At 39.7% G+C, this 22413-nt stretch overlaps 1 protein-coding gene across 6 annotated transcripts in view; it reads right to left on the bottom strand.

Annotated features, from left to right (window-relative positions):
* Positions 1 to 22413, bottom strand: part of APP (amyloid beta precursor protein) — a 253740-nt gene that overhangs the window by 183097 nt on the left and 48230 nt on the right. For all 6 annotated transcript variants that reach the window (XM_014859018.3, XM_014859014.3, XM_014859016.3 and 3 more), the window contains exon 2: positions 11165 to 11332. In XM_014859018.3, the coding sequence (XP_014714504.3) occupies positions 11165 to 11332 (168 nt within the window). The remainder of the gene's footprint in view (positions 1 to 11164; positions 11333 to 22413) is intronic.

Here is a 22413-nt window from a genome sequence, read left to right on the forward strand (position 1 = left end):
ATCAGAGTTGGAAAATATTGTCCAAGAATCTTGTTTGATGTATAAGTCACTCTTATACCAAAGTGCTGAATATAAAAACAAATGGAGGGGGAGGGAACACCAAAATAAATAGGACAGGACACAAATGTGAAGATACAACATGTGTACACATTTACCCTAGATTCTCATTCCCTCTGTCAATTTATGGCTAATTTTCTTATTTTTAAAATATTCAATCTGTATAATTTTATTTGTCAATTATACCTCAATAAAGCTAAAAAAAGAAAATATATTACAGGACAAAAATTTTTAAATAAATAAACAGTGAAATACCAAAGTCCACAGTATTACTGCAAATACATAAAATTGAGTATGCATTTAGGAAAGAGCTAGACAGTAACAAGGTCAAATGTTAAATCAAACATTAATTTGATTAAATGATAATTATATGAAAAAATATATATCCAAACTGTTTTCATCTCTTTGAGTTCTAAATGCTATGGTTTATGCAAGCAACCCTTCTGAGTACACAGACTATTAATTCATAAAATATATCTGTATTCATATATAGGGAGCCGATACCTCTACTCAAAATTTGTTTCATGTAATCTGAATTTTTGGATCTTTCAAATATTAAAACCAGACGGCAATAGGTGCCTGTAATTTGTGGGTTAATTTTAAGCCTACAACAGTGGACAGTGCAAACAGCAAAATAACAATGGCCAAGAATGTACCAGGCTTCTACCCCAGCACCGTGGATACAGTGTACTCTCAAAGTTGGTTTTGGATTAAAAAGACCGCGTGTTGTTTCTTTTTTTTAATTTCACATTACTGTGGAATGAAAACATCAAGGTTGAGAAACAATTCTCGCCTGGGAATCCCACATTCAGTTATATATTTTAGAGCAGAAAACTGGGCAAAGGAAGTGGCTTAGTTCAAGCCATCAAACAGGCCGTTTTTGTTTGGCTCAGGCACTGACATGCTTTGTTCGGTGACCCTGTGAATCACAGACAAAACCACCGTTCATTTAGAGCAAGAAGGTTAAAAAAACAGGGAACACGTATTGCCAGCTGTGGGAAAAACACTTTGGAAAAAGAGAATATACCCATAACCGAAGAGAAGAGATGAGACGCAAAGCCACATTCCCCAGTCTAACTTTCTCAGCTGGAAATCTCTGCCAGCGTCTGAGGCTTAACCTGTTCAAAACTCCCTCCAGAGACCTGCTCCTCAGTGAGAGTTAGTGGAGCCATCAACGCCTGCTCTAAGCCCCTACCTCACCCGAGGGGCTCTGCATGTTAGGGATGCAGAGGGAGGCGGAGCCTGTGTTTTCAGTTCTCTCCTCCAAAGAGGAGGAAGAACGGTGCTGGGACTTAATTTCTCATTTAATTGGCAATATTTAACTTTTACAGCTCACACCTGTGTGTTCCTAGCATAAAAGGTGGACATGGTGTAAGACTGGTTGGGCAGCCTTTCTGGATTTCTCAGATCTCAAAGAGCAAAGGCTGGATTTGAACAGAGGTCTGTTTCATAGGGAAACCCATACTCCCCCTTCATTGCTGTTAACCCCAAGGGCTCCCTTATCACAGCATCTTGGGGTATCACGTACGCCCTCCTCTAAACAATGCGGATGAGCAGGATGATCTTTCACATCCCTTTTCACACTAGCATTCTGAGATTTGAATTCATTTCTCTCCCCGCTCCACCCTATCCTTGGATACAGACTCATTTTTCTAAAAGGGTCATGACCAGAAAACACACATGCTAAAAACCAATCCCATAGCTCTTACTTATCCTCCAGAATTAGACCCAAAATCCCTAGATTCACAGTCAAGACCCTCTACTTTACAGCCTCATGCCACCTTTTCAATTTTTTAAATTCTCTTCTCAATTTATCTAATTGTATATTTATAAGCTCCTTATGAAGCAAGAATGGTGTCTTGCCACTCAGCAACATGTGACACAAAATCCTATCCTGAACCATGCTCAATAACTATTTCCTAAATTGGCCTGAATTATATTTGGGAAGGAACAAGATTCTTTAGACAAAGAATTGAAATGCACTTCCAATTTTTCCTTCTCTGACCCCAAATCCTTTGGTTTAAATAGAAGAGTATTTTTTTAAATCTCATTTCACTCAAAAAAAAGAAGATAACAAAATCTGAAAATTCTCACTTTTCTTCCTAGGCTTTAATACATTTCAAGGGCAATATTATCTTACTTTCGTTCTATTTACAAGACTCCTACATTCCTTAGGCCAATGTTTGGGTGATGTAAGAGTTCATTAAAGCGAGTGGCCACTTTAGGCTGTTAAATAATGCATAATTTGTATAGTTGTTTTCAGGTTGTTTCTGCGATGGCAGCACTTTCTGAATGTGGTATAGAATGAAGGAAAGGAACTGTTTTCTATCAAAGGACAAAAGAGGAAAATAATAATTGAGGATGTGTCTGTTGTGGTTATCTATTATTATATACAAACTATCCCCAATCTTAGTAGCTTCAAACAATAAACATTTATTATTTCACAAAGTTTCTGCAGGTCAGGAGTCTGAAGCGGCTTAGCTGAGTGATCCTGATTCTTACAAAGGGGCAGTCAAGATGTTAGGGGTGATCACGCAAACGCTTGACTAGGCCACAGGATCTACTTTCAAGTGGTGTGAATGAACTGCCAGTGGCTGCTGGCAGAGCATTCAGTTCCTTACCACATGCATATCCCCACAGGGCTCCTTGAGTGTCCTCAGGACATGGCAGCTGGCTTCCACCATAGCAAAAGTATGTAAGGTAGAAACCACATGTCTTTTATGCAGAGCAGAACCCTGCCAGCTCTTTGTGCGCCATCCTCTCACCTTCTGGCACTATATCAGACGATGCTCCGCTGCTATTCTTGGGTTTTCACAGCGAATTTTTCGGAATTGTGTGGCCAGGTCCTTCTTCCTAGTGTGTCTTAGTTTAGAAGCTCCGCTGAAACCTGTCCACCATGGGTGACCCTGTTGGTAAATACTGGTGGCATAGCTTACGGTATCACTGTAACATGCAGCTGCCACAGTATGACAACCGACAGGTGGGTGGTGTAGTTCCCTGACTGGGATGTGAACCCAGGCCATAGCGGTGAGAATGCTGAATCTTAACAACTAGACCACCAGGGCTGGCTTGGAGGCTAGCTACCACATAATGATTTAGAATTTCTCACAATTCCGTGAGTCGACTGGGCAATTCTTCACATGGTGGTGTCAACCAGAGTACTGCAAGGAAGGCTCCAACCTGGATGTGCATACAGGGCTGGCAGCTGGTGCTGGCAGCTGGCCGGAAGCTCAGGTATGGCTATTGAGTGACAGCCTCCATTCTCTTCCACTTGGGCTTCTCCACAGGACTGCTTGGGTTTTCTCAGAGCCTGGGAGCCTCAGGTTGGTCTGACTTCCGACACAGCAGCTGCCTTCCCAGAGCACAAAAAGCCTTCTTGAGGCTTAGACGCAGAACTAGACCAGTGTCACTTCCATTCTACTCTACTGGTTAAAGCAAGTCTCAGGTCCAACCAAGATTCCGAGGGAGGGTAACTACCGGAAGGCATAACGCATCAACAGCAACAATGGAACATATTACACAGGGTCACGGAAAGAACAATGTAGGGATTTGATTTGCTTAACGTTTTCAGGAAGTGTACTTAGTGATCATTTAGTATATCTAAAGTCGTGCTATATGTTTGTCCCTCTACTGCTCAGTGTGTATCATGGCATTCACATCTTAACTAGGTAAAAATAAACTGAGGCCAAATCTGGACTATGGGCCAACATTACCCCAACTCTTGCCTAAAAATCTCTCTAGAATTCTATCAGTGAGAAGAAACAGTCTCTGCAAAAGAAAACCACAAGCTCCATTCGAGGGTATGCTCTCTCAGTGTCGAGAAGAATGCAGAAACCCTGCCTATACTGCTCCAATCCCCATGCCAACAAGCCATCCACAAGCAGTTACTAAAATGACTACTAGCGTACTCTGGGTCAGAGCTAAGCGCTGGATAAAATGTGTTGTAAGGCGTGATCCTGAGAAACGAGAATTCTTAGTGACACCTTGGGCCTGTAATCCTTCTGCCCGCAGGAGCCACAGTAAATCCTACTCTAGCAAGACTTAGTCTTAGCTCAGACTGCAATAACAAATTACCATAGACTGGGAGGCTTAAACAACAGAAATTTGTCTTCTCACAATCCTGGAGGCTGTAAGTCCAAGATCAGGATGTCAGCATGATCAGGTTCTGGTGAGAGCTCTCTTCCTGGCTTGCAGATGACCACCTTCTCCCTGTGTCCTCACATGGCCTCTTTGAAAGAATGAACTCTCTGTAAGCTCTCCGGTGTCTCTTCTCATAAGGACACTAATCCCATCACGAGGGCCCCACCCTCATGTCCTCATCTAACCTTAATTACCTCTCAAAGGCCCCACCTCCAAATACCATCACGTTGGGGTTTAGGGCTTCAACACAGGAATTTGGGGAGGACACAAGCATTCAGTCCACAGCAGTCCTCAAAACATATTTGATGAAGAATGAAAGGAAATCCTCAAATGGTGCTGTGTTAATAAAAAAAAGAAAAATGCAAAGAAAGACAAGTATTTAAATGATGACTAGGCAGAAGCATAACTAATATGATTGTGGAAGAGAAGGGAATTTATGGGCACCAAGAATTTGGATGATTTGGGATAAAATGCAGATTATACAAATACTCAAGTTAAACCATAAGTTTCAACCTATCTTTCAAATCAAACTTTATAAGGGCTTAAACCAGGAACAAAGATAAAAGACTCAATTTTTACTTTTTCTCTCTAACCTTGCCTTTGACCAAGGATAGGACAGAAGAAATCACACGGCAAAAGAATGACAATATTCATAATAATAACAACAAAACAACCAATAACAAGGAATACAAATTGAGAGGAACATGACATTACCAAAGAGAGGGACCAGATAAATTACCATCAAAATAATATTTGACACATATTAAGTTAAGCACCAACAGATACAATGTGCAGCTATAATACGAGGCAATCTTTTGGAAAAACAAATTTAACAAGTGTGTTACACTGGTTAGCAAAAGGTCAAAATGAGGTCACAGTCATGAGTTTAGCCGGCTTCCTTCTTCTGTCCCAGGACCACAGGCTGCTAACAGCTGCCTCTCTGACTCAGCCAGCCGTCTCTAAAACATCTGTGTTTTGGTTACAAGACGCAGTGAGTGAGCACATAAAGAAAAAAATTATTCATCACTATTGGGAGAAAAATAATCGGTAAATGAGAAGCACTGTACATGGTAACTAACAGTAATAATTTCTATATCTATTTTTTAAAAAGGACTTAGCACAATGATAGATCACAGAATATAGCGGATAAATATCTTCATGGCACTGAAAAAATATGCTTGTCAACCTGGAATGCTACACTGAAGCCATCGTTCAATAAGAAGAAAACTTGTGGAAATAACTAAGATGAGAGCCATCCAAAAAAAAAAAAGGCAGAATCTAAATAAATGATACTTATAGGAATAGAGATGCTTTAGTGAAAGGATTGGCTGTAAACGATGAATCCAGTTAAAGACAGAACCTACAACTATGAGAATTCTGGCAACAGAATAGACCGTAATATAACAATGTTGAAGATATATTTATATAACTTATAAAATCTGTGAGAAGGGGAGGTGGAAAAATTGTGAATATTATTTTCCTTGGCTTTCCTAGCAGGAAATTAATCAATACTGTCTAAATTAAAAACATGGAGTTAAAAAAAAATAAAGGAAAATAGACATTTTCCAACAACACACACATAAAACTCAGTTCTACAAATAAAAAGTACTCATTATTTATAATTATAAAAGAAAAATACCAGAATACCTACAAAGTGAGAAATGGCAAGAAGACCCTAAAATATCAATAAGGAATGTTCTAGATAGTTCAAGATGCACCATTCAATAGAAAATGTCAAACACATAAGTTCTGCGTGAACATCACTCTGCTCCCCATACCTTTCCAAAAGCTGGTTAGAGTCACGAAGCTCTATAAATTCCCTCAGCTACCCACTCTCCGAACTATAAAAATTTCCAATCCACTGAGTGTTTCTAAGTCCATTGTGTTGAGCTGTGGACACTATCCTATGTCACCCCATGCCACTCTTCATCATCACCAGCATCAGTTTTTATGTTGCTAGGGTCCCTCTCCCCAGACCACACGGCTCTGGTTAGCTGTCAAACAGGCCATACACCCTTCATGGTCAAGGCCAGCCAGCCCCAGTACAGAGTCCTTGTGGATATGGTGACGGTCCAAAGGTAGATATGTGATCAAAAGCACAGCCAGCCAGAATCCCTCCTTGAAATTATAATGCACACTGGCAGGATGAAGCTGGGATGACATACTGCCATAGCTTCTGGCTGCCATCTTCCCTGGCCTCCTAGAGGAAGCCCATCTTAGCAGAAGAAAATGAGATGAACAGATAGGCGAATGGCTAAGACCACAGCAGAGAAATTCCAGGAAGTACTGAGTCTCAGTTCCAATATCTGAGGATCCAGTTCTGGATGCCTTTATTAAAATGCTGTAAGTTACTCGCACCCCAAGATCCTTCCTACTTGTGGGAGAAAATATTCTCCATGTGTAAGTTGTTTAGTGGGTTTCTGTCACCTGGCAAGAGAAACTGCCTAATTAACCAACCCCTACTACTTACTATTTCCCATCTTTTCCTCTCCTTCACTTATGCCTTGGATCACATTTCTCCCTAGTTCTGACAGATACCAGAGCCTAGTTTTCCAATGACGGACACCTACCCTTCCCACAGTTTAGCTTGAGCTTCCTTTAGCTTGAGTTCCTTCCCCTTAAAAAACAAAGACACAACAAAAAACAAAGCCTTTCTCTTTTCCTTGAATTGCCCCCAAGCTCTCTGCCTCTAGGTCTTTGCTCAAAAAGTCCACAGATGTCTTCACCATCCTTTCATGTTCTTCTTCCTGTAACCTACTGCAATTTGACTCCTATTCCATTGAAACTGCTATCCCAAAGATGAACAATGACATTTTATTTGCCAAATCAGAAGAATGTTTTGTCAAGGTAGTTGGCACTTTGTTAATGTTCAATAAAAGTAAGCTGGCATTAGCAGCAGCAGAAGCAGCAGCAGCAGCGGCAGCAGCAGCATCATCATCGCCATGCACCATCATCACCAGCATCAGTTTTTACATTGCTAAAGTTATTTTATAAGCCTTTGTTGGGGCGTAGGGTTGGCCACCCCAAAATATCCCACAATAGCATACTGATTATTTTGAAGTAAAGTTACTTGAGAAGCAGAAAGGGCATTCTGAGCCTCCTGTCTCTGTTCCTCCTGAAAGCAGGAAATAAATCTCCCACGTGAAAGGTGCTCTCCTGCATTCCAACCACCAGAGCTAGGAATTCAGGGCCGAGAAGCCACAGCAACAAACCTTGCTAATTTACCACCTCAAGTCTAAACTCTGCTTAAATTCCTATTTATATACCTCAAATCTAAGTTTCCTTGTCCTGCCATTCCTCACGAATATATTGTTTCTTTGTGCAAAAGATAAATATACTGACTGCTTTGTTCACTCTCTGAGCATCATTTCTTGAAGATCTCCAAGAAGTACGCATTAAACTGGGGTTTTCTCTTGTTAATCTGGTCTTGCGTCAATGTTATTATTAGTCCAGCCATAAGAACACAAGAAGGGAAGAAAGGGGATTTTCCCTTGCCCTGACACCTTTCTCTCCCCTTAGATTGACCTTTAACAATAGGTCCTGTCTTCTCCTCATCACTGCATCCTTAGCACCCAAGATATATGTTTGAGGAAGGAAGAGAGAACCACTGGGCTCTAGGAAGGTGTTCATGTAATCACCTTGCACTAAACTTTTTCTTCTTCTTCTTCTTCTCCCCAAAGCCCCCCAGTACATAGTTGTATATTCTAGTTGCAGGTCCTTCCGGTTGTGCTGTGAGCACTAAAATATTTTTAACAAAAGATGTACTAAAAGAGTCCCAAACAAGACTCTTCCCTGACTCCCAACCACCAGTAAAATTCCGGTGGAAGGTCTGGGGGCCCTCCTCACTTCTGCTTCCTTCTCCCACTTGCCACATCATGGGATCTAACACCCTTATAGGCCAGAGTCACGAGTGGCATGGAGCAGAGGGGGAGAGCAACACTGTTCAATGGAAATATAATACCTATGTAATTTTAAATTCCATAGTAGCCACATTAAAAAGTAAAAAGAAATAGGTGAAATTCATTTTAATGACATACATACTCACATTAGTAACATATACATGATGTTTAAAACAGTATATACAAAATTATTATTTCAATATGAAATCAATATAAAAATTATTAACGTGATATTTTACATTCTTTTTTCATGTAAATCTTTGAAATATGGTATTTATCTTACAGCACACATTAATTTGGACTAGCCACACTGCAAGTGCTCAATACCCATATGTGGCTAGTGTGCCGGACAGACAGGAGTAGAGGCTCCAGCAGAGTAGGTCCCCAGTGAACCCAGAAGGTAGATATGAGGTCAAAGTGACAAAGCAAGAGAGGGACTTTATGAAATGCAAATCTACAGTCATTGTCTTTCTTTAAAAAAAAAAAAAAACACTTTCAATGACTTCCTGTTGTTATAGAATAATGACCAAATTTATTAAAAGGGCTCACAAGGCCCGATGGTCTGGGCTTTTCTGACTTCTCCAGTCCAATGTTTTTCTAACCCATGTAAGACTCTGGCCTGTATGCATTATCTATAAGACTTCCGTGGGTGGCAAGCTGAGACAGACAAATAATACCAGAATTGCTAGGGGTTTACTCTCATCCCCTCCCACCTCATGGCCACCAACAATCTGGCAAAGTCTGGGACCTGGAAGAACCACTCTGTGGCTCAGCTCCAGGACAAAAACAGACTAAAACAGGAGGTGAAGCCACTCAGAAATTAGTGGGATCTCTAAGTGGAGTGGGAATAAGGGTTGTTCTCAGGGTCGAGAAAAGGAATTTTGATAAGGTCATCATACAAATGCAAAAACATCTGCTTATTCATAAATGAAACTAAGGGAGGAAAAAGATGCAAACTATGATACACATATCACAATAGCCGCTTGACAGGGAAGGAGGACACGGTCAATATCATTAATGAACTAGGAGTTCTGGCCTTTTCCAAAAAATATTTTGTTTAATATTCAGAATGCGTAATCCACATGCGTATCCAGAAAAGTGAAATCCAGGTATCAAAAACCTATAAGTAGGCAGAGTTGAATTTTACTGAACTCATAACATATCTGCAGAATTGTACTAGAAGAGCTGTTTAGTACGATGTGAATATTATTTCCAAAATGCATCTTTTAGAAATGTCATAGCTGGGCAAAAGTAAGTTTATTATCAATCCTATTTAATAAGTGTTTTTAAAGAGAAATATCACAAATACTAGTGAATTCTACTTAAATATGAAGAATTTTTTCACAACGTGGTTCATACTCCTGCGAGATAAAAATATATCATGATAATGTGGTTGCCTTTTTGCTCCTCAAAACACAAAAGCCGATATTTAGAGATTGTCCTTTCTTAGAGTGCTACCCCAAAAAAATCATACATATGTGTGTATGTATATGTTTTATATAATATATAATTCATTAAATGCGAATTTTGGATTCAAAAAGGTTAAAGGAAATTTTCTAGTACATAAAAGATTACAACAAAGAAAATGATGCCAGGTTATCTGTCTTTTATATAGAGTGAGGAATTTTCACTTTACCAACAGGCATTAAGACTAATTGCTTTAAATGTTTTTAAAACACAAACAGCTACATATCCTGGAATAGATCACTGCCTAGAAGTGTGGATAAAATGTCTTGGACCCAGTTATTTTAAACTGAATTAATAAGGAAGAAATAATCTATGAAATAACATTTTTATGAAAATATAAAAAAAATAAAAGAAACAAGGAAAAAATGCACAAAGGATGACAATCTCTATAAATGGTGAGGGCATGATTTCCAGGATATAAAATTTAAAAAAGCAAAGTGCAGAACAGTGCTTACTGTAACCTACACACTTTTTATAAGAAAAAGAAGAAAAGCAGGCCAGCCCTGGTGGCCTACGGGCTAAGTTCAGCACACTCCAATTTGGCGGCCCGGGTTCACCCATTCAGATTCCAAGCATGGACCTACACCATTCCTCAGCCATGCTGTGGCGGCAACTCACATATACAGCAGAGAAAGACCGGCATGGACATTAGCTCAGGGCTAATCTTCCTCAAGTAAAAAATGAGGAAGACTGGCAACAGATGTTAGCTCAGGGCTAATCTTTCTCAGAAAAAAAAAAAGAAAAAATAACAGGTGGCCCTCTGCATCCATGAGTTCTGCATGTACAGAGTCAACCAACTCTGGATGGAAAGGTCTAGATGGTTGTGTCTGTAATGAACATGTGCAGACTACTTTTTCTTGTCATTATTCCCTAACGATACAGTATAACAACTATTTACATAGCATTTACATTGTATTAGGTATTATAAGTAATCTAGAGATGATTTAAAGTATAAAAGAGGAGGTGCATAGGTTATACGCAAACATTAGACCATTTTATATAAAGGACTTGAGCATGGGGGTCCTGGAACCAATCTCCCATGGATACCCATGGACAAATACCTTCTCTTTTGCAAGAAGGATAAATAAAGAACAATGGAAATGTTTATCAAGAGAAGACGGGTGACAAGTGAGATTTCTGAGTGCAACTTTTTACAAAGTTTCAATGTTTTAACAATTTAAATGTTTTACATTTTCAAAAACTAAAATTAATAAGGAGAGAAAAGGTAAAATTGAATACAAATAAATGAACTAATCTATATCAAACTGGTAACATAAATAGAAAAAATTAATTGTAGTCACTTTCAAACACAATACCTTGACCATACAGCCATGGTGAGATATAATCTAAAGATAAAAAGAAGCGCCAAGATTCCTTCAACTTAGCCCAGTTGGTTTATTGACGGTTGGAACAAGACATCATAATTTTAAAAAACATATTGTAGGGTAAAGCAAGCAAATATATTAATGGTATGGTGAAGCATTAGGGACCAAGATTTTCACTGCAAGAGATAAAATGGAAATGAATAAGCAGTTAAATTAAAAAAAATAAATAAATGCGTGTGATCCAACAGGAACCACTGGCCACCAGAGGGGACTTACTTCTTGGCAGTACTGCAGGATGCCCTCCTTGGTGCCAATGCAGGTCTTGGTCCCTGATGGATCTGACTCCCACTTCCCATTCTGCACATTCATGTGCATGTTCAGTTTGCCACAGAACATGGCGATCTGGGGTTCTGCGAGCAGGCCAGCATTGCCGTCCGTGGGCACCTAAAAAAAGAAGTTTCGGTTAGTTATAGAAATCCATAGCGCTGAGGGAGAGACTGGGGGAAAGGCTGTAAAGAGGAACATGGCACAGAGCAAAACTCAAAATAGTTGTATTCCTGCTAATTCTCAATTATGAATTAGCCCTGCCTTCAGCATTCCTTTGAGTTAAATATTATGTATGCCACATACATCTCCAACCACCCATAACATAGTATGTTTTTTTACACTGAAACGAAGAAATTAGTAATATTGAGAAGAACTTATTCATTGCAAAGCTTATGCATTTCCCCATGGCAGATTTTGTAGTGCCTGCTGAAAGGTTCTGACAATAAAATAAGATGCTTTTCTAAAATAAATATAATCGCTCTGGAGGAAACCACATTCTCATAATAACTCCATCTGACTCACACAAAGGACAACGCCAAGTGCCTGCATGATGACCAGGTCTGGGAGTGATGTTGTGTGTCACCTCCCAGGGCTGAGGGCACGATGCTAGTGTGCATTAGTTAGCAAGTGACTGCATTACGATTTTTTGAACAGAAAAATTACTGAAGAATTTACCAGGCACAAATGTGACTGAAATATGTTGTCTGTTCCACCAGTTTTTGCCAGAACATTCTCCAGTATCTCTCAGCTCTGAAGAGTACGGTAAGGGTGCTGGTGTCCCGTCTCCCCAACCACACTGCCAGGAGGCAACAAGGACTCACTCAGAGCCGAGCAGAGTCCGTGCCATGTAAGAAGCTCTCCATAGGTCTTAGCTATTCCCACCGCAGGCAATACACCATTCCATGAAAATAACTTTGACAAGGGTGCCCTTCTGTATTTCCAAACCCTTCTGTGCACAGGTATTACCTTCACATCAATATTTTTAAAAGGGAAAATGGAAGTTCTGAAATACGTACACTACCTCACTGAAACAGGTTCTTTTATCTCAAAAAAGGAAAACAAAAAATCATCAAGAGATGAAAAATAAATCCAGAGGAGTAAAACTGTGATTGGAAACCAAGGAATCAAAAGACACATTAAGCAAAATAATTCCTCCCTTGTTAAATCCCAGCTGCTGAGGAAATCTGTGATATCGATGCCAAAAGTTCATTTCCAACAGAAGCTATTCATGCAGTCGAGAACTGGGTGATTCTATAATAACTTCTATCATTTCTAAAAAGTGTTCACAGCCGAAAAAACAACAAACACTAAAATTGCACTGAGACAGTTGAGTTAAAGAAATAGCTTCCTGACACTTCTTCCCACGGAAACATAAAAAATAGATCAAACATCTGTCCATTCTAGTCATATTCATATATATTTTGTCCAACCACAACAGTGGATTTATGTCCTTTAAAAACTAAAAAAAAATCTTGAGGCTGGCCCAGTGGCATAGTAGTTTAGTTCATGCACTCCGAATGAGCAGCCCAGAGTTCACTGGTTCAGATCATAGGCACAACCTACACACCACTCATCAAGCCATGCTGTGGTGGCATCCCACATACAAAATAGAGGAAGATTGGCACAGATGTTAGCTCAGCGGCAATGTTCCTCACCAAAAAACAAAAAATTTTGCACTGAAGCCAGCTGAGACCTATCACAGAACTGGGTGCAAAAGCTCCTGGCAAAATCTCTAAAACCCTGTCTCGAGTAACATTTCCTACATTTCTAGTTTGACTTTGTAAGGTATATTTAATTAACAAAATTCTACGTCTACACTGCCAGATGTAACAAACAGCAGTTGAGGCCACAGCATCAGATGGTCAGCAGGAACAGCTGGGACCCCTCAACTCCCCAGTTTGGGTCCCTTGCCACCTCCTACAACTTCCAAGCCAGAGACTGAGGGGCTCATTCTCCAATGGATGCAAAGAAGCAACCTGAGGGGAGTGCTCTATAAACATAAGTTTCACAGCTCTCCTGAGCAAGCAAGAGGAAATTCAATGCCTGGATCCTAAAAATCAGAATACAAATTTTGTCAATTTTATTGAAATAAGTAGTAAGATAATAACACTGCAAGGAAGTCAGATAATAATCTGATACCCACAGATAAGGCCCTATATTAGATGCGATGGAGGATATGAAATATATTTATTACATAAATATATAAATTTACTTATTTATAAAATATGGGCCACGCCTTCAAGGAATTTACAACCCAGTAATGGAATCACCATTGTATTCCCTATGGTACTTCATTCTGCTCAAACTCACTCTTGTCCTAGAGATTTCCAGTCTTAGCAAAATCCTGTCATTTTACCCCTAACAGAACAGAGTTATGATCTCTGTACCTCTGTTCCTTACAGTGTCTATTTCCTTGTCAATACAAATACCCTTTATTCCATATCCTCCCCTAAGGAACACTTACATGTCAATTTCTCTCCCAGTGGTAGAGAGCCTCTAAGAAGGCCCCCAGGGATCCCAGCCTCCTGGGATTCACACTCTTGTCACTGTCAGCGCCATCCCATAATGTATCAGGGCTTGTAATATAGCCAAAAAGATAGGTGACTTCAAAGGCAAAGTCATAAATAGCACCACGGCTTTGTCCTTGCTCTCTGGGATCACTCGCTGTGGGCGAGGTCAGCTGCCATGTTGTGGGGATGCTAAAGCAGCCCTATGGAGAGGCCCGGATCCTGAGGAACCAGGTTTCCTGTCAACTGTATGGTGAAGGAGCCTGGAAACATCCTTGGAAGCCCTCAGAGACCTAGAGCCAAAACCACCCAGAAGACATTCCCAAATTCTTGACCAACAGAATCTGAGATAATAAATGTCTGCTGTTTTAAACCATTAAGTTTGGGGTAAACTGTTACACAGCAACAGATACCTAATACGCTCCTCCTTTTCTCCAGCTCCATAATACAGCCACAAACAGCCTTTGATCTCCTCAACTGAGAAAAGTAAATACATAAAAAATACTGCCCTCCATTGTATTATCCTCTAGAGCAGGGGGTCAGCAAATTTTTGCTGTCAAGGACCAGATGAATATTTGAGGTTTTATGAGCCAAACAGTCTCTGTTGTGACTACTCAGCTCTGCTGTAATGCAAAAGCAGCCTCAGACAACATGCAAAATGGATGTGGCTGTTTTACAATAAAATTTTATTTACAAAACGGGCAGTAAGCCAGATTTGGCCAGTGAGCCATGGTTTGCCTATCCCTGCTCTAGAGGAACTATCCTCTTCCCATTTCTGGCAACAAATTAAATCAATTAAATCAGCCAGTGATTTATTTATTTATCTTGAGGGTGGGGGGAATTCTATTTTTTTTTTTTTTTTTGGTAAGGAAGATGAGCCCTTAACTAACATCTATGTTGCCAATCTCCCTCTTTTTACTTGAGGAAGATTGTCACTGAGCTAACATCTGTGCCGGTCTTCCTCTATTTTATGTGGGGTGCCGCCACAGTGTGACTTGATGAGCGATGCTAGGTCTGCACCTGGGATCCTAACCTGCGAACCCCAGGCAGCTGAAGCAGAGTATGCAAACCCAACCAGTACTGGCCCCAGCTGGTGAATTAATAAACACTCACTGATAACCACCTTCTCCCCTGCTTCTTAAGCCCCCTGTAATCTGGTTTCCATTCCCACCACTTGATTCAAACTGCTTTCTCAAAGGTTCCACATAACCTCCTGAGAAACTACATATGCTTTTTCTTCACTATCTGTGTCCCTCTTCAACTTTGCCATGCAGAATCTTCTTTGCAAGTCTTTTCCCTTGGCATCTGTCTTCTGTCGCAATGAACTATCCTGGCTCTCCTTACTTCTCTAACTACTAACTCACAATCCTTCTATTCCACAGCATAGGACATTCCTAAAAATGGGGCCATTGATTCCCATTTACCTACTTTAAAAAGTCTTGGTGTTCTCACTCTTTCAACCCTTAGCTGCAGAGAGGCAACTCCAAGATAACAACAATAATAATAAATGGCAGCAGCTAACATTTCTTTCTTCATTCCAAAGTTTGAGTACATAACACATACTGGGCACTGATGTCATTTTGGGGACAAAGCAGTAAATCAGGCCAAGTCTTTGCCCTGACAGCAGGATGACCAATCATCCCAGTTGGCCTGGGACTGAGGGCTTTCCAGGATGTGAGCCCTTTAGTGCTAAAACTGGGAAAGTCCCTGGCAAGCTGAGAAACTGGTCACCCTACTGATCACCCTACCTTTTTTGGATCATCTACCATTTAGGATCACCTAGGGTAGGTCACCCTACACTAAATGCTTCTTCATTTTTTCCTATCTTGACTTCTTAATTTCTTTTTATTTCTTCTACTCTTCACTTTGTCATCCTTCCCTTTTCTTGACTTTACAGTTATTTTGATGCCATCTGTTTGTATGTTTGTATATCCAACTACCACATGGTGGTGGATCTTTCTCACATCTCTTTAATTAATTAATTAATTTTTTTGAGGAAGATTAGCCCTGAGCTAATAGCTGTTGCCCATCCTCCTCTTTTTGCTGAGGAAGACTGGCCCTGAAGTAACATCCATGCCCATCTTCCTCCACTTTATATGTGGGATGCTTGCCACTTGCCAAGCAGTACATAGGTCCACACCGGGGATCCAAACCAGTGACCCCCCCCAGGCTACCAAAGTGGAACATGTGAACTTAACCACTGCACCACTGGGCCAGCCCTCAGATCTCTTTAAATGAATGATTATGGTCTATCATTTTACTGGAAAACATGTTTAATTGCCTAATGATCTCTTAATGGGAGTTAATATGAGAATGTACATGCTTCAGTTCCTTTTGGATTTTCCACCAGATGAGATCCAATATTAACTCTAAAAAATAAGTATAGAGAGTCACAGTCAATAACAGGCCCCATTTTCTTAGAGTGGAGATTGTATAATAGTTCAAACTTTGACTCCTTAATAATTAGGGCAAATTATTATACTAGAAATTGTAAAATTGGCTGTATGTATACATCTGAGGCCCTTCACAAATAAATACTTAGGTCACAAAACCACATCTCGGTAAAATTCTTTCCCAAACCAACACCAGGTGTGTACACAAAGATTGGAGCAAAGGGCTGGGAGACACAAACTGAACAAGAAGCTTTTCTAGTCTTACTGAAGCCCACCTGTAAATAATTTCACATTTTAAGTAACATATCCTGGCTCAGTTAATTAAAACAAGACAAACAACCCACAGGATCCTTACCTGCATCAAATAACCCATTTAAGAAACAAAACGTGGTTGCTAGCAGCAGCCCACTGACGTTCAGCCAGAAGGAAACCATTACCAGCCAAGGTGGCCACACAGGAGATAACACTTAACCTTCCAAGGGCCCAACAGGTTTACTCAAATCCCTTCTTCTGAATGAAGCGTCAAAGAAATGGCTTATTTTCAGGACCTGCTAACATGGACCCTCTTAAAACTGGAATCTTTGGGTCCTAGAGTAAGTTATTTGCTGCCAGCGAAAATGCATACTCTGCCCAAGTCATCCTAAAGATCATTAGCCCTAACTTTTTATAAATATTTCTCTTTTTAATAGAAAACACAAAAGCTTTAGTAGATGGGAAATATAACCACTTAAATAACTATTACATTTTGATTTTGTTTTCATCTTAACATGATCTAAGGTAACTTAAGGTTACTTTGCAGAAATCCAAGACAACACCTAAAAGATTGGAAGCCTGGTATCGCTGGCCATTCATGGTCTGTGCATTTCTGCGAGACTAAAGATGAAGATAATTCTTGTAAATGGAATGACTTTCCACTGACATCATAAGATCAGAGATGTTTTCCCATGGGAAAACAGTGTTCAGTGACAATGAACAAAACAACTGGCTGAAACAATGGAGCATCCACACACTGTCTCAAAAGCTAGAGGCTATTTACAGAGCGCTCTGAGCTACAGACACCTAAACATGCTGCAAATCCTTTAGAAACGATCCTTTGCTGCCAGAAAAATATTTCAGGGTCTTAGCATACAAAGTAAAAGTGAAAATGGACTTTCCAAAGCAAGTTTGCTAGCAAACGGCTTTAAAAGGGTTTAAGGAGAAGTTAAAGTAAACAAATAGAAAAATATATACCTAATCTGGGCCAATCTTTGGAGGTGAACCTGGAGCCCTCCACCTAGAATCAATCCAGTTTACAAGTGCAAAACCGGCTTCTAGAACTTCCTAACAAGCTCTCCTGCTGTCTTTCAAACTGGGTGTTCCCTCTCCCCAAAAAGATTCTCTCTATTATCATCAAGGAGATCAAAATTCCTTATAGAGCAGGCTTGGCAGGATTCCTCCCCACAGAGCCCCAGCTAAAGGGGAAAGGAACAAGGGACTCTCTGTTTCACTGGCTGAAAAGTCCTGCTTGGCAAGGCGAGGGCACAGATCCATAGCTTAGCTGCATCCGTGGATTTATGTAATTTGAAGGTTTGTGGCTAATGAAAACCATCTGGTTTCTGCATTGAAACGGACTTCTTACTGGTCTGAATAGCTGGTTTCATATAGTGGAGTAGTTGGTACTATTTAATCAGTTCCCAATTTCCTCAGGGTCAGATTCTTGTATAGTAAGTATCTTTTTAAAAGCACACGGTGATACTATTTCTATCACATCCGCGGTTTCCTCACGTAAATACAGTTTTCCCTTAACTTGGGCATAATTCAATTATGTCCCACAAAAATGCTTTTACTTTTAAAACATTCAAATTTTCCATTTTGAATGTAATTAACTGTTCTCCAAAATTATAACGTAGAGATTTGAGAGTGAACTCCTTTTAAAGGGGAATTAAATATATCGCTTAATGCTTAACATAAGCAAATTTTCATTCTCCAAAGGAAAAGACTATCTGTGAGGTTTTCCTTTAAATGCCCCCCCCAAAAAAAATCATAAACAGAACCAGAACATCTGCAATTGCCCATTTTATCTCTAGCAGAGGAAAAGTGAAACTAAAATTAGAATCACAGAACTGGAAGAATCTGGAAAATCATTCACCCCAACTCTAAGCAGAAGGAAAAGGTTCTCATAAGGACTTGTCCAAGGCCACAGAATTACGAAGAAGCAGAGATGGGAGTTGGACCTACTCCATCAAGGCTTTCATCAATGTGACCAGGCCGACTCTCAAATTAAAACGGAAAATTGCAATTTTTGAAGGTTTTGCCCTGAGTGTGCTTGCATATATTTGTGGTGAGACAGAATGGAGAAGCTAATTAAAGCATACAGAAAAATGAAATGTGGTTCCTGAAACTGTACACGGCTTCAGTTTACCTGTGTGGAGAGGTGGCCACATTCCTCCCATCCGCTCTTTGCCGTACAATTATTTCAGAGCTCGAGTTTCAGGCTAAAAATTTCCCACAAAAGTGAGCAAAGAGAGAAAAAACTCCTTTGAGAAAACTAATCCACGTATTTCACTGCTTGAAATTTGACATTCTTTTGGGGGCACTGTTGACCTGGCTTCAAATTACAAGTTATTGCTCCTTGATAAATACATGGCCTTTGTTGAAAAAGTTAATTCGGATACTGACCCACAAAATGGAGGCCGCCCCAGTGGTGCAGCCCACATCACAAATCTAACTCTCAGTCAACCTGCACTGAACGGAAACCTTGACAGCTGTCAAGGAAACTTGACATACACCAGTCAGACTCCACCAATTCAGTTTTAGCTAGTTTACCTGATCCTGGAAAACAGGACCTGCTTGGCCTCATAAGGAAATCTCTGACCTCTTAGCCAGCCACGCCCTGTTCCCATGTCACCTCTTCTACCGCTGTATACAACTCCTTCTTGCCCCAAACCCCTCAGGAACAGAGCTCCACTGATTGTGAGGCCCTGGACTCCCCCAATCCCTAGATTGTTTTCCCTCGAATAAAGGACATCAAACTCATTGCTAAATTGTTTTAATTTTGCCATTGACAATAGCAAGCTTTTCTTTGTACTCAAAGGACAGATATTCTAAAGTGGACCCAAAAGTCCTTCCATCTCATAACCAGGCTGGTAAATAATTCTTGCTGCTGGTGCCCAGTAGGAAATCAAGTAGTTCTTACAATAGAAAGCTTTGTTATTCAACACCCACGAAATTCATTATGACGTCTAAAGCATGAAGTTTAGGCAGGCCCAAGAAAGAGGGATGTCCACTGCCTAGAACAGACATAAAACCAGAATTTTAAAAAATAGAGCCTCATGTATGGCAAACACACTATTTGCCTAAAAAATAGTCTCCGAACCAATTAATGCCCATTTAATTTCTAAACAGTGAATGTTCTATATTTTAACTGCATGCATATAAATATATATATACTGTACCACGCGTAATTGTGTCTAATGTGCTCTTGTATTGGTAACAGTCAAATTCTTTTCAACATCATTTTGAGGAAGAAATAGTTTATCTCTTTAATTTTGTCTTTAATCATAAGTTTTACTGACGTGTCATATAGCTAATATACAAAAATATACAGTATCATGATCTTTATACTATTTGACTCTCTCAATATTGCTATTATCTTATCAGCCTTGACCTTGTGAACATGGAGATAGGAAAAGAACTAAGGCAAAAATCAAAGCATCTACTTAGGCCTTTCCCTTCATTACCTCATTTGACTCTTAAAAGAAACAAGATAAGTTACTTCCACATCTACTTAGATAATCAGAAGGGCTCAAAACTTGCCTAGGTGGCTGTTTACTCCATAGTCCATGTGTGCTTTTTTCATATTAAGCCAGCTGGCATTCCTGCTACTAGTTCTCAAGCTTTCTTATTTTTAAATCTTGAATATTATTTTCAAATAACTTTTTTCCCCCTATGGTAGTAGTATTTTGCAGTTCTTTGTTACTGGCTTAAAAAAAATTAATTTTAGAGCAAGTAAAAGGGGGTGCAAATTGAGTTTAAATGTTTAATCTGCGCCAGCCCCAATGGCCTAGTGGTTAGGTTTGGCCTGCTCCACTTCAGCAGCCTGGGTTTGGTTCCCAGGCGCAGACCTACACCACGCCTCTGTTGGTGGCCACGCTGTGGTGGAGGCTCACATACAAATAAATAAATAAATAAAACAGGGAAGAGTGGCAACAGATGTTAGCTCAGAGGAAATCTTCCTCAGCAAAAAATAAAATAAAATAAATGTTTAATTTGCATCCCTTAAATTTAAATCACTAAATGTCAATATCTACTAACTTTTGGTAGCTTTCTGCCCCTAACGTGCAAATGCAAAAGTTTCTCCTAAATTAGTTCTTTCCTTAAATCAGAAGCAGTCACCTGAATCTGCAAAGTAGGGGTCCAAAACCCCCAACATCCCAACTGTTAATGCATTTTCACCAACCGTTACTTACTTAATGTGTATGTTCTAATTTTTCAACAGTGAGCATATACCTGCATATGTATCCCAGTATACATACCTACTATGTGGCTATCTGTATAGTATGTACTGGTGGTGTAAGTAGTAGTAATAAACACACACATGCACACACACAAACACACACAGTTTACTGGGAGAGATCAATTAGACCAACTCTCAATGGCAGTGCTTTGCTGAAATCTCATTCCAGAGTTATTGCATTTAAGTCGTGTTGCTAACAAGCTGGAGGAGTTGGAAATTGGGCTCCTCAGAAATGCTGGTTTGAATGGCAGTCATTTTAAAGAAATTTGATGGCAACAACTGTACAATTTTCCAGTATGATTTCCACTGTTCTGACAGCTAGGGCCGATTTGTAGCACATAATGCAACACAGAAAAATCAAATTCTATTACTCCTCTCCATTGTAGATACAAGAGATATTCTATAGATGTTCAATTTCGGAAGTTTTACTGTTTTCTTTTAAATCTGGCCATGCTCAGCCAAGATCAGCTGACCCCATAGGCCTATGAGCTATAAGAAGTTATTATTTTAATTGAATTTTGGGGTCGGTTGTAGCTCTGCAGCATCATTGCAGCAAGAGAACTAATACAGGCATATATTTGATAGGAATAACTAAAATACTAAGTGATAGAATCAGGGCTCAAAATTATTTCAGAAGGTAGAAACTTTTTCTAATTGAATTTTTTAAGTACATACAAGAACCTGTATTTTGCCTGAAATAATTCTTTGAAGTAGTAAAGGACAGGAAAGGCACAGCTGGGTAGCAGTTCCATAAGAAAAAGTCCCAAAGGCTTTAAGCAATGAAAATGAAAGAAAATGAAAAGCTAATGCACTCTTATGCTTTACAAATACAGGGCCCCAGATGATCATGAGAAATCTTGCTGTGTCAAATCCCATCTAGAATGATGTATTCACATTTTTAGCTAAACACTAAAACGTTAAAGAAAGGTTACCTTGGAGGAAAACAAAATTTTATCAGGGTACTTTTAAGAAAACAGGAAAAAATAAGGGTGGAAGAAAACAACTGAAGGAAAAATCACAAGGAAGAGCCTATAATATGACCAACAGTGATGGAGAGCGGTGTTGAAGGAACATCATCAGATGGTGCGCCCCTCATCAAGGGGCCACTTAAATGGGTACCCGTCCACTACGGTTTCAGAAGAGGTCACTGAAATGTGTGGGAAGTTAGATGAGGTTAACAGTTTTCAAAAGTTTTTAAGCAGTAGGACCTTGTGTTCAAATAAAATTTTGTGTGAAATCCTCGCAGCTGGGCACTTAGCTCCTCGGAAGCGGGATGTCAGCCTTACACAGCTTCCGAAGCAATGGTCTCCCTGAAAATTTATTTTTCTACTCCCTTTTCTATTGTTAGCTTATGGGCCTTACTACTCCGCACCCTCAAAAGCCTTTGCTCTTTCGGTTCCTGCATTCTTGAAAACTCTGCTCCCTTACATAGTTCTCCAGAAAATGACTATACTGTTGAGTACCCTGAACCTTGACTGTCTGGGAAAGGTGAGCAGTAGCTAGTTCAACTGAGGAGCTGAATATTTCATTTGATTTAACTGTAATTAATGTAAATTTCAATTACTCAATCCTACTACTGAGAAACTTTTAAGCATGTTCAGAACAACTTGGGTAAGCAAATCTGCTTTTTCACTGTAAATTTTATGAACTCTGAAATTTTTCCAATGAGAATTCAGCGTCCCAATTGAGATTTTGATGACTTAGTATGAAAAATATGTTGTAAAATACCCCATAATAATTTTATATGCTGAAATAATAATTGTGTTAAATAAATTAATTCCAACTGTTTCTTTTTACTCTTTT

The sequence above is a fragment of the Equus asinus genome, chromosome 18, assembly GCF_041296235.1.
Source record: "Equus asinus isolate D_3611 breed Donkey chromosome 18, EquAss-T2T_v2, whole genome shotgun sequence".
Lineage (NCBI taxonomy): Eukaryota > Metazoa > Chordata > Mammalia > Perissodactyla > Equidae > Equus > Equus asinus.